General features: G+C 37.7%; 1 protein-coding gene across 2 annotated transcripts in view; it reads left to right on the forward strand.

Annotated features, from left to right (window-relative positions):
• The window catches only part of LOC106869460 (translin), a 48,856-nt gene that overhangs the window by 18,116 nt on the left and 16,885 nt on the right, over window positions 1-13,855 (forward strand). For both annotated transcript variants that reach the window (XM_089353959.1, XM_089353960.1), the window contains one exon: window positions 7,711-7,807. In XM_089353959.1, coding sequence (XP_089210085.1) covers window positions 7,711-7,807 — 97 coding nt within the window. The remainder of the gene's footprint in view (window positions 1-7,710; window positions 7,808-13,855) is intronic.

Below are 13,855 nucleotides of genomic sequence, written 5' to 3' on the forward strand. Positions count from 1 at the left end.
TCAGCCACACTTAAGTGGCAATATACTACACTTTATCGTGCAGTTACTGTTAATACTTCATTTAGAGAATTAACATTGCTTGTTTTCACCTTTTCGATATCAGTGAAGAATTTTACTGGAAAAGTAGATATAAGATTGCCAGGATTTTGTCTCTCTCACCAGGGTCAGTGGCTGTCGAACGCTGACGAAGGGAAATAACCCTGAAATCCGGATCCGTTCGTGCTACAGATCATGGTGAGAGGGATAACTTCCCTTGGCAAACAAGACACAGTCGTGTGTCGATAAGCCAGCTGGAGGAGATGTCCTCCTGGGGCTAAAAGCAACAGTAACATCCACCCCTAGGGGTCAGCCACACTTAAGTGGCAATATACTACACTTTATCGTGCAGTTACTGTTAATACTTCATTTAGAGAATTAACATTGCTTGTTTTCACCTTTTCGATATCAGTGAAGAATTTCACTGGAAAAGTAGATATAAGATTGCCAGGATTTTGTCTCTCTCACCAGGGTCAGTGGCTGTCGAACGCCGACGAAGGGAAATAACCCTGAAATCCAGATCCGTTCGTGCTACAGATCATGGTGAGAGGGATAACTTCCCTTGGCAAACAGGACACAGTCGTGTGTCGATAAGCCAGCTGGAGGAGATGTCCTCCTGGGGCTAAAAGCAACAGTAACATCCACCCTTAGGGGTCAGCCACACTTAAGTGGCAATATACTACACTTTATCGTGCAGTTACTGTTAATACTTCATTTAGAGAATTAACATTGCTTGTTTTCACCTTTTCGATATCAGTGAAGAATTTCACTGGAAAAGTAGATATAAGATTGTGAGGATTTTGTCTCTCTCACCAGGGTCAGTGGCTGTCGAACGCCGATGAAGGGAAATAACCCTGAAATCCGGATCCGTTCGTGCTACAGATCATGGTGAGAGGGATAACTTCCCTTGGCAAACAGGACACAGTTGTGTGTCGATAAGCCAGCTGGAAGAGATGTCCTCCTGGGGCTAAAAGCAACAGTAACATCCACCCCTAGGGGTCAGCCACACTTAAGTGGCAATATACTACACTTTATCGTGCAGTTACTGTTAATACTTCATTTAGAGAATTAACATTGCTTGTTTTCACCTTTTCGATATCAGTGAAGAATTTCCCTGGAAAAGTAGATATAAGATTGCCAGGATTTTGTCTCTCTCACCAGGGTCAGTGGCTGTCGAACGCCGATGAAGGGAAATAACCCTGAAATCCGGATCCGTTCGTGCTACAGATCATGGTGAGAGGGATAACTTCCCTTGGCAAACAGGACACAGTTGTGTGTCGATAAGCCAGCTGGAGGAGATGTCCTCCTGGGGCTAAAATCAACAGTAACATCCACCCCTAGGGGTCAGCCACACTTAAGTGGCAATATACTACACTTTATCGTGCAGTTACTGTTAATACTTCATTTAGAGAATTAACATTGCTTGTTTTCACCTTTTCGATATCAGTGAAGAATTTCACTGGAAAAGTAGATATAAGATTGTCAGGATTTTGTCTCTCTCACCAGGGTCAGTGGCTGTCGAACGCCGATGAAGGGAAATAACCCTGAAATCCGGATCCGTTCGTGCTACAGATCATGGTGAGAGGGATAACTTCCCTTGGCAAACAGGACACAGTTGTGTGTCGATAAACCAGCTGGAGGAGATGTCCTCCTGGGGCTAAAAGCAACAGTAACATCCACCCCTAGGGGTCAGCCACACTTAAGTGGCGATATACTACACTTTATCGTGCAGTTACTGTTAATACTTCATTTAGAGAATTAACATTGCTTGTTTTCACCTTTTCGATATCAGTGAAGAATTTCACTGGAAAAGTAGATATAAGATTGCCAGGATTTTGTCTCTCTCACCAGGGTCAGTGGCTGTCGAACGCCGATGAAGGGAAATAACCCTGAAATCCGGATCCGTTCGTGCTACAGATCATGGTGAGAGGTAGTTTGCAAGAGGGTGTCATAGAATTGGTCTTTCAGACCATCTGGTAGCCCCGGTTGAGGTGCATAGGCTGAGATGACAGTAGCTAATCTATGATGAAGCACTAGTCTGATCTTAAGTACTCTGTCACTTACTCTAACGACCTCGATTACCTTATCCACCCATTTCCCCGCTAGAAGTATTCCTACGCCCCCGACCCCGTCAGTGTTCCCTGCCCAGAAAATCTTGTACCTGTGTTCTTTGCCTGTGAGAAACCTCGCAGAACCTCCTCTCCATCTTACTTCCTGGATGCAGCACATATCTACGCGTCTCCGTTCAAGCATCTCAACAATTTCACCAGATCTACCTTTCAGCGTGCCGACGTTGAGAGTGCCAATCCTAACAGTATGGGTGTTGGGGGTGTGGGCCTGTAGTCTGGGAAGGGGAAAAGCAGTGTCGTGTACCTGAAAAGAAAACTTGCAATTGGAAGAATTCATAAGCAAAACAGTACCTACAACCTGCAAACATTACTCAAACTTAATGCGCTACCCAAAGGTAGGGGAGAGGATGGCCAAGGCCACTAGATGGGTTCTGGGAGACAGCCGAGGATGACAGGATGACAGAGGAATGCACTTCCGGTGGAGGGGGTGGGAGGGCGGTTGTACCATCAGCGAGGAGATAGGCCTCTTAATCGTAGATTTTAAATATTTGAGAGACAACAATGCATAAATCGTAATTTTTAAAAGAGCAATGAAACCTAGGTGAATAGAATATATAGGTAGCATGAATTTAGGAAGCTTAGAAAATGAATAAGTATGAATTTAAGACAAAAACTGAATTCAATTGAATTTCATGGAGAGAAACAAGATAAATAATAGAGGGCAGACTAAAGCGCGAAAGGTATGAGATGTTGAGGCCGTAAATAAATAAAAATCTCTATCTTATCTGCATCTTGGAGACTTCGTCGTAGTATGTCAGCGGAGAAGAGATTGAGATAATTTAGAATGGATTTCTCATTTATATATACCCAGAACCTGAAAACCTTAAGGGAAAAACTACAAGAGAGAGAGAGAGGGACTGATTTAGAGAGGGATGGAGGGGTAGACAGAGGCATGGCGGGAGAAAGTTCATCATCATCATATATATATATATATATATATATAAAGAGAGAGAGAGGGGAGACCAGTCAAGCAGCACATCACGCTGTAATTCTTGGGCTGAGAAATCAACACTTAAAAGCCATAATTTTAAAGGAGCGATAAGAATTTTTGAATAAAGGAAAATGGGTAGGGGTGGGTAGGTACCATCAGCCAGGAGATAGGCCTCTTAATCGTAGATTTTAAATATTTGAGAGACAACAATGCATAAATCGTATTTTTTAAAAGAGCAATGAAACCTAGGTGAATAGAATATATAGGTAGCATGAATTTAGGAAGCTTAGAAAATGAATAAGTATGAATTTAAGACAAAAACTGAATTCAATTGAATTTCATGGAGAGAAACAAGATAAATAATAGAGGGCAGACTAAAGCACGAAAGGTATGAGATGTTGAGGTCGTAAATAAATAAAAATCTCTATCTTATCTGCATCTTGAAACATCCCCAGTACTAAATAGTAAATATACATACCCCACTACTGACAGTTTATATAGTCACACAAACCCATACACAGACATACCCAAACATGCACACACGAAGAGATAGAGGTGCACAAACACAAACACACACACACAAATATACACACACAAACATGAACACACAAGCACTTGGATATGCAGAATACATACACTCAGACATGCACACATGCATACATATATATATGCATACACACACATACATGCATACATACATATATACATACATACATACATACATATGTGTATGTGCATGCACACTGATGCATGTGCACAAACAAACAGAAAGAAAAGAATGCAGTTCCAATAATTGACAGAATCAACAACTATTGAAAAGCTTGCATGTCACACTGAAAATTTTACTAAAAAATAAGTAAATAAGTGGAAATCAGACCAGTGCATGTTTTAAATTAATAAGGCACTAAAAGGGAATGACTTTCCCCAGACAATAAATTACTCAAAATTTATAAAGATCACTGCACTTGTAGTATTATGTATTTGGAACAGTACAACCCTTACCACCATACTTGTTTTCTCTTACAAGTTATCTTTCTTTATATAATAATGGTGTCTAACATAGGTTGGTATGGAAAAGTGTTGATAGTTAAATTGAACTAAGTACTTAACTGGTACTGATCCTGAAATGATGGAAGGCAAAGTTGGCCTTACGGTATCTAAACTCAGATCATAAAGGATTATAACTTTAGTATGATATTGATGGTTTTCTAGAAACTACAGTTATTTTTTATGCGAGCTTAATTCATTTGTTATAAATATTGAATGGCAATCTTTATATCATACTTAATGTGGATTTATTATTAGAATGACAAATACTATGGTATTCACCTTGAGAGATCCTTTCACATAAGTGTATGGTGTTACGGTCACAGTCATAGGAGGGTGGGCTGAAGAGCTCTTAGTTCAGAGGCCAATTATGAAGAAGTGACGCTAAAGCTGTGAAATCTTGCAAGCAGTAAATTTCGATTCTTATTATTAATAACTGTAGGTAATCTGACATCTGATTGTTTAAAGAAGACTTCAAAAGTAACTAGAAGTGATTTCTCTCGAAAATGGACAAAATTTGGCATCATGGTATTATCAAGTGCCTGCAGAAAAAGGGTTTAGCACTCAAGGACATTCATGCTGACATGGTTGCTCCATTAGGGGATTGACACTCCAGCTTTATCAACAGTGCAAAAGTGGGCAGCTAAATTTAGGATAGAAAAGGAGAGTCTTGAAGATGTCCAAGGTCTGGATGTCTTGCAACTGCCAAGGAAAACATTGATCATCTTCACCACATGGTGATGGATAACAGACAATTGACTATAAATCAAATAACCAATGCTATTAGTATATTCTATGAGAGAGTTGAAAATATTCTGCATAATGAACTTGGCATGACAAAGGTTTCTGCTCTCCTTTTCAAAAGCACACCAAGCTGATCACATCACAGGAAAATCTGACATTGTTTGTGGTGGATCCAGCTGGTTTCCTTGAATGTTTCCTCATTCAGGATAAGTGTTCAGTTAATCACTTTGAGTCAGAGCAAAGAAATAATCCATGCAGTGGAAACACCCCTCTTCACCTGCTCCAAAGAAGGCTAAGATTGTTTTATCTGTAGGGAAGGTGATGACCTCAGCTTTTTGGGATGCAAAAGAAGGACAATGCTCCAGCACACAAGTCCTTGTTATCAATGGTTGCTGTGCATAACTGTGGCTTTGAACTGGTTGATTAGTCTCCTTATTCTCTTGATTTGGCCCCATCTGACTATCATCTGTTCCCCAACATGAAAGAAACACTTGATTGGGAACCACTATTGTAGTGATGATGGTGTCATATCTGCTGTTGATAACTTTTTTGAGCGACAGGATGAAAATGTCTTCACTAATGGGATTGAAGCAGATGAGAACCAGCTGGTGTGGGCTTTGGAACTGCCAGACTACATGATTCCAGTGCACTGCCACTGGTATCCTATATATTGTCGGCAGTCAGATTTGGCTGGTATGAGGCAAGCAGATGCCTGCTACTGAGGAAGGGCAGTATGCTGATATCATGTGATCTGACACCCATGCCAGATGGTTCTCGTGAGTGGATGCCTGCCATTTAGGAAGCACATTACACTGAAATCACATGATCTGGCAGTTCTCATACTCATGCTAGACAGTTCTCAGCTGTTGTCAATGTATATCTGTGCTCTTAGCACCAGTCACTCATGTGAAAGAATCTCTCATGGCGAATACTGTGGGTTTTGGCATTCATCCATGTTAAGTAGGATATAAAGGTTGCCATATGGTATTAATACTGCTTCTATTGCAAATATTTATTGTTTTAAAAATATTGTTTTGAATCAATGTTCATTAAAAAATCAATAATATTAATACGCTAACTTTTAGTTTTTGTATGTACCTGTGTTGTGTGTCACACTTCAAAGAAGTGGCAAAGCGAGAGAGTGGAGGAGAGAGGAAGTAAGAGAGAAAAAGAGAGAGGGAGTCAGAGTGAAAGAGACAGTGAGTGGTGATGGTGTTCGTTTTGTTGTTTTAAATTTTTCAGAGAGGAAGTAAGAGAGAATGAAAGAGATAGTGATTGGTGATGGCATTCACTTTGTCTTTTTAAATGTTTCAGAGTGGGCCGAAGTGAGAGAGAAAGAGACAGTGAGTGGTGACTTCATCGCAAGAGAAGTAGATACATAGATATGTGTACACATTGTTAAACCAAAAGTGGGAGAGAAGAGGGACACAAAGGAAGTGAAAGAGAGAGAGAGAGAGAGAGAGAGATATAGATAGACTCTTCGAAACGCTTAGTTTTAGAATGGTGGCAGCTGATGAAGGAAATGTTTTCTATGTGGCCTGTGTGTTTTCTATACTCTGTTTATCATTTTGTCCACGTTTTTTTGCAACGTCCTGTACCCAGATATGGCATCTATATATACAGGTAGATGTAGGTATGTACATACATGTACATACTCATTTATTATTTGTATTAAGTCAGTAGATACTTACACACAGTAAATATTGGATGTCAGTTTCACTTTTGAAGACAACTAAAACAATTCCAGTCAGTGGCAAAGCAACAGGTAAGAAGAGAGAGAGAGAGAGAGAGAGAGAGAGAGAGAGAGAGAGACAGACAGACAGACAGAGAGGTGAAAACTTTGTTGTGGTCTATCTGACACTTACTGTCTGTCTGTCTGCCTCTCTCTCTTAGGTATGTGTTTGTGTATATGTGTGCATGTATGTGTGGCCCGCTGGACCTCTCTCCGCATACCAGCAAACCACAAAATCGAACCAGCCAGCATCACCACCACCGCCAAGCCCATCATATATATATATATATATGTATGTGGGAGAATGTACGAAAAAAAAAACAGACGAGGACAGGTGGTGTAAACAACAAAAGGATGTATTAGTTTGACGCTCGGGAATACAGAAATATATGTATGTATGTGTGTGTGTGTGTGTGTGTGTGTGTGTGTGTGTGTTTGTCCCACCACCACCATTGTTTCACACCGATGTTGGTGCGTTTGCGTCTCTATAATTTAGCTGTTCAGCAGAAGAGACTGATAGAATAAGCACCAAGATTACAGGGAATAAGTCCAAGGGTCAATTTATTTGACTAACGGGTGGTGCTCTAGCATGGCCACTGTTACAGACTGAAACAAGTAAAAGAATACCAGAAAAACGTTCCATACCACTAAACCAAGAAGGTTCTTTGAATATGTACGATGTATTTTAAGGTTAAATAGTAATTGCGTTTGTGTAACTGAGATATTTTGGTTGGATTATATAGTCATTGGTGTTACATTACTTTCTATATTCTGTAACTGTCACAATATACTTTTTCTAGGCCTGAAATTTTTGTGGGGAGTGGGGCAGTTGATTAGATCGACCCCAGTACACAACTGGTACTTAATTTATCGAGCCACAAAGGACGAAAGGCAAAGTCAACCTTGGCAGAATTTGAACACAGAACGTAAAGACAGACGGTTATAATATACAAACATTTCTCATGGCACCAGTACACTGTTTACAAATGCTTACATTTTTTATGTTTTCCGTGAATTTTTCATGGGTCCAGCTAGTAAAAAATTAATGTTATAATTCAGTATTGCTTCACTGTTTTACTATTCTGTTTCAGTCCCAGAAATTTGTGAAAAAGCCAAAGGTTATTTTAGCAAAATTAAGGAACAATATGCAAACATTGCAAGTAAAGTGCCTGATAACCAATTCTACAGGTAATGTCTATGTTAAATTTTTTGCATGTTTCAACATTTTATTTGAAAGATTAACTACTTAAATTTTTTTGGTATTTTAATGTAATATTTTTCAATACTATCATTAATTTGATATTGATTTTCACTGATGTGAATCTTGCTGATCTTACTGAAATATTCTTCCATACTATCTTCATCAGATGAATATATAGTACTTACTCTCTCTGTTCTATATATGAGATCTTTATGCTCAATTATATTTAACCCTATATATTACTATATTTAATATCAGTCATTTATGTATATAGCAACTACATAAAATGTGTTTTTCATCATTATCATCAGCAACGTTTTAAAATTTTTACCATGTGTGCATGGGTCAGATGAGAGTATGTTGGGACATACTTTTCTATGGCCAGCTGCCCTTCCTGATGCTGTTTCCAGATAAGGTAATAATCTCCCAGTTTGTTGAAGAACAAACAGACTTCAGCATGTTTAAGTGGAGAATCGGAAACCAATGACTCTGAAATGAGTTTTTTGTTTACAAAGATTGTGCATCATGTCAAGACATGTCAAGAAACCTGGACATGTTTTTAAAGTGGGTTACAAACTAACAAACAAACATCTATAGACTTCAGAAATACAGACTAACTTTCACAAATGTACACGCATACACAACACGCACACACACACACATACACACACACACACTCACACACATAATCATGTGTACAAATATATATGTAATATCATGTCTAATGACAATTAGTGCTCAAGGCTGACTCAAAGCCTAATACTCCAACTTGAACTGCAACTAAGAGCAGTGATGTTATAGCTGCATAATGAAGATTAGCTATAGGTACTTTATCAATTGAGCATGTACAAGCATAAAAGGATAAAAGTACATAAACAGGCAAAACAACTGGTATCAGGTTAGATTATGACATATCTTTAAACATGATGTTACATGAGTAAGAAAGTCTCTTACAACTGTTTCAAGAACTGATGCATAGATAGTTCATATTGTGCAAAATAAGCTGTAGCACTCCATATATCAGTTAGCTATTCCATCACTGGAGGGAGAATGAGATGTAGCAGTGATCTGTTCCATTGCTGGAAAGAGAATGAGAACTATAGTAGAAATGAGGCAAAGAAAGTAAGGTCATACTAAGATGAAGATAGATAGAAGCTAACAATCATATCAAAGGATGGATATATAAATTATAAGGTTTAGGTGAAGATCTATAAAGAGGAATGGCCTGTGACAATATGGGTAGGGGGAGGGGATACTAGGTGGTCTGTTGTGAAGGAATCCATACATGTAAGTGGTTACAGAGGTGAGGTACATGATAAAGAATACTTGCTTTGGTATGGTAGTCAGCTCACTGTGTGTAGGATAGGAAGGGTAATTTTAAGTATAGGGAGTTGAGAAGTGCTTTTAATGTAAGGTTATAAATCATCTAACCTCAGATTGGTTCAGATGCTATTGGATACAACTGAGATGTCTATGTTCCTTGATAGTTACCAGAATATAAACATTGTTTATTGTAACAATAGGAATATTTAATTTTAAGTTTATTGAAAGGAATGCATATGTTTAGGTATGTGTGCAGATGGTGAAATTAAGTGAACACATAATGATCTTAAATCTTGTTTATTAGCAGAGAAGATCCAAAGTATAATCTTTAAATACTATGTGGTCACCAAAGAATAGTATTTAGTTAAATGGTTGCAATACAATTTCAGTAATGGATAGTGAAATTTAAAATTATGGAATATGGTATCTTACAGAGTTTAAGAAAGTGGTAAATATAGAATTGGAGAAGTGAGCAAAGATGTTAGAAAGAAAGATAAAGTGAGTCAATATGAAAAGTATTGAGATTAGATGGAAAGAGCTAAGTAGGTGTAATTTTATGTGGGTAAGATCTTTATAGAGATTCAAATTACTCCATATAGATTTGTATTATAAGCTAAATTAAATTACCAGTGAGTGGTATATCCACTTTATGTGGGTGAAATTTGTGTTGAGACTCAATATACACATTTAAATTTGTGATATAGGTTAAATTAGATTTAAGTCAGATCAGCGTAAAAAGTGAATTCAATGTATGTGAGAGATTCAAAGTACTACATTTAGATTTGTTTAAAAAAATGTGGACACATGTAGCGAACACTTTGTTTTGTTTATTCAATAGCAGTAGTGGATTATATAAGAGGATCTGTTTACATTCTTTTAAGCATAACCAGCATGGGGCATTTTTTCCTGATGTGGTGTACAATATCTATGATAGATCAAGTAATATTATATGATACATTGCTTAAGCCAAATACCTGTGCTTATAATTAACTATGGCTTCAATGTATATCTTGATAGAATTTTGTTGAGTGTTAAGGACAATACACTTATAAACAACATTAAATTTTCTGCATTTGCCCTGTAATTGACTTTTATCATGAGATTTACAGTTGTGTCCTTTTCTTTTAGTATCACTTGTATTATGTCTATTTGGGGTAAAAGGTGATCTGTCAGATTTGTCCCCCTCATATATGCTACATTCTAGAGTTTCTAGAACACTGTTAGTGTTATATATTTCACTGTTATTATTATTATTATTATTATTATTGTAGTAGTAGTAGTAGTATGTACTATGGTAGAAGTATTAGCAGTAGAAAGAATGTTCTCAGTGAGGTTACTTTGGCTGTCCACATTCTCACTTTCATCTTCATATTTAGTCAATTTGTGGTGTTATCAATTTCAAAATGCATTATGCTGGTACCAATGTTAGGGTTGCTTGTATTGGAAGTACTATTTCTACTTTTATAAATACTGTTTCCATCACTATTATTATCATCCATGAGGGCACATGACTTAATGGTTAGGATGTTGCACTTGTGGTTTCAATTCCTAGACCAGATATGCATTGTGTTCTTGAGCAAAATACTTCATCACATGTTGCTCTGATTATTTTGACACCTGATGCATAATACGCCATGCACCTGGTCAGGCAATGTCGATTTGATAGAGGGAGTGAGCTCATGTCTAGCACATACATTTAATCACTATAAACATATAATTTGTGCAGGCTATTTGGCAAAAGCTGAACAGGAGAGTCCATTATCATCATCATCATTATTATTACAGTTGTTGCTGTTGTTTGTAGCATGTCTGTACTAGCATTAGTTAACACATACATTTTTAATCTCAAGTAGGCTCAAACACCACTAAGTTTACAGCTATATTTAGTCTGTGATTGGCTGAATAAACAGACTCCCTCTGACAGGCTCTCTTTACTACATCCAATTGTCACTTATATAATGTGGTTGTGGCCATATCTAATTGAGTTCCTTTACTTTGTTTCTCTTCGGATTCGCAGATGGTAGTTTGGTTCTATCGCATTTGTGCTGGCGTCTCTCACACAAACACAACTCTTCGTCTACATTCGCTAGCAGTATCAACCAAACTCAATGCCGTCATCTCCCATGTTTTCTAGAAACACCTCTATCAAGTCTCTTTCTGTAACGTCCTCATGCATTCATTCATTCACCGCTACCTCGCTACAGACATCTCTATAAAACAACTTCTTTACAGAAATCTTAACATTGTACGTAACCCACTGTTGTGAATAAACTTTGCTATTGAACAAGTTGAGTTTTGTCTCTGTATACCAATTACTATTGAACGAACACACAGACACATGTATTCTTTCATGCATTTTCTACCTTTGATGCTTGGTCAACACCAAATTTCTTGCATGTTGGAACTTCTTTCTTTTGCTGCCATCTTCATGGCTTGACTCACTTCATTAATATCTTGCATTGCTACTTCTGTGAGATTATTGCCTGGCTTCTATTAGTCACTGTTGCTTTCTAGACTTCTTGTCTCTGCAAAGTTTTTCGAAGGCAAAACCTTGGCACTGTTACTTTCCATGGCAGTCAACGGTATATCTCTTTGCCCCTCTGCTTGCAGTTAATCTTGGATCTGCTATTGTCACAACAGCCAACATCCTTCTCTCGTGTACTTTAATTTTTGCATCCTGTGATTTCCAATTTGCTGGATGTGTGTCATCATGCTTGCACATCAAGTTTTACTGGCTACATGACTTTCTTCATCTCTCTTTGCACTTTAGACTTTTGCAAGACCTATTGGAGGTCAGACAGCATGATGAAAGTTCTTTCGCACTTTCATGCATTACTCACTCGAAGCACAGTGCTCTTGTGCCTATTTCTTTATCCTTCCTTCCATGCCACATTTCTTTCATTTGTATTTTCATTTCACCTCTGGGAGTGGCTCTTTAGCATGTCTGTACTAGCATTAGTTAACACATACATTTTTAATCTCAAGTAGGCTCAAACGCCACTATAAGTTTACAACTGTATTCGGTCTGTGATTGGCTGAATAAACAGGCTCCCTCTTACAGGCTCTTTCTACTACGTCCAATTGTCACTTATATAAATGTGGCTACATTCATGTTTAATTGAGTTCCTTTATTTCGTTTCTCTAAGGACTCGCGGCTGGTAGTTTGGTTTTATCGTGTTTGCGCTGGCATTTCTCACACAAACACAACTCTTTGTCTACATGGGCTAGCAGTATCAACCAAACTCAATGTTTTCCAGAAGCACTTCTATCAAGTTTCTTTCTATATACACAAAGTACATCTAATGTCCTCACACATTCATTCGTTCACAGCTACCATACTACAAACATCTCTATAAAACACAACTTACTTCTTTACAGAAATCTTATACAAGGCATTAACATTGTACGTAACCCAGTGCTGTGAATAAACTTTGCTATTGAACAAGTTGAGTTTTGTCCATCTGTCTCTGTACATCAATTACTATTGAACAAACACACAGACACAGTGTCAACAAGCTGCTACTGCTGACATCACTTCAACCAGACTGTGAACACTCTATTGGGCAAGAGTATGGGTCACCAAACTGCTTTTGTTTTTTCTTCACCCATTGTTATGGCTACTTAGAAGAGAAAGGTTGATGATGAATGTCACATTTTCAATAAAGAATGGGGAGAAAAGTACTTCTTTGGGGGAACAAACGACCAGAATGCTAGTTGCCTAATATGCAATGAAAGTGTTGCTGTTATGAAAGAGTACAATATTCGTCGTCACTACGAAGCAAAACATCTCTCAACACATTCTAAATATTCTGGAAAATTGCGGTCCGAGAAATTTGAATCTATGAAACGTAGTTTGGAATCTCAAGAATTTCTTTATGAAAAAGTTTGTTGAAAATGAATCTATCACTCGTGTAAGTTGCAAAATAGTGAATAAGTTGGCAAAGCAAGGAAAACCATTTACTGATGGAAACTTTATAAAAGAGTGCATGATGGAAGCAGCAAATAACTTGTGTCCTGAAAAAGCTAACATGTTTGGCTGTATCAGCTTTTCAGCAAGTTCAGTTGTGTGGAGAATAGAAGAACTTGGAGAGAATATACAGTTACAGATACATGAGAAAGCTAAGAAATTTTTGTGGTATTCTCTTGTAATGGATGAGTCTACTGATCTCTCTAGTATGTCATGTCTTGTGCTCATTCGTGGTGTAAATTGCAACTTTGAGATTATAGAAGAAATGGTATCCATTTGCAGTACCTTCGCGCTTTAGTCTGCCCTCTATTATTTATCTTGTTTCTCTCCATGAAATTCAATTGGATTCAGTTTTTGTCTTAAATTCATACTTATTCATTTTCTAAGCTTCCTAAATTCATGCTACGTATATATTCTATTCACCTAGATTTCATTGCTCTTTTAAAAATTACGATTTATGCATTGTTGTCTCTCAAATATTTAAAATCTACAATTAAGAGCCCTATCTACTCGCTGACGGTACCTACCCACCCCTACCCATTTTCCTTTATTCAAAAATTCTTATCGCTCCTTAAAATTATGGCTTTTAAGTGTTGATTTCTCAGCCCAAGAATTACAGCGTGATGTGCTGCTTGACTGGTCCCCCCCTCTCTCTCTCTTTATATATATATATATATATATATATATATGATGGTGATGATGATCTTTTCTCCCCCCATCCCTCTGTCTACCCCTCCATCCTCTC

This window comes from Octopus bimaculoides, chromosome 6 (genome assembly GCF_046866305.1).
Source record: "Octopus bimaculoides isolate indiv1 chromosome 6, ASM4686630v1, whole genome shotgun sequence".
Taxonomy (NCBI): domain Eukaryota; kingdom Metazoa; phylum Mollusca; class Cephalopoda; order Octopoda; family Octopodidae; genus Octopus; species Octopus bimaculoides.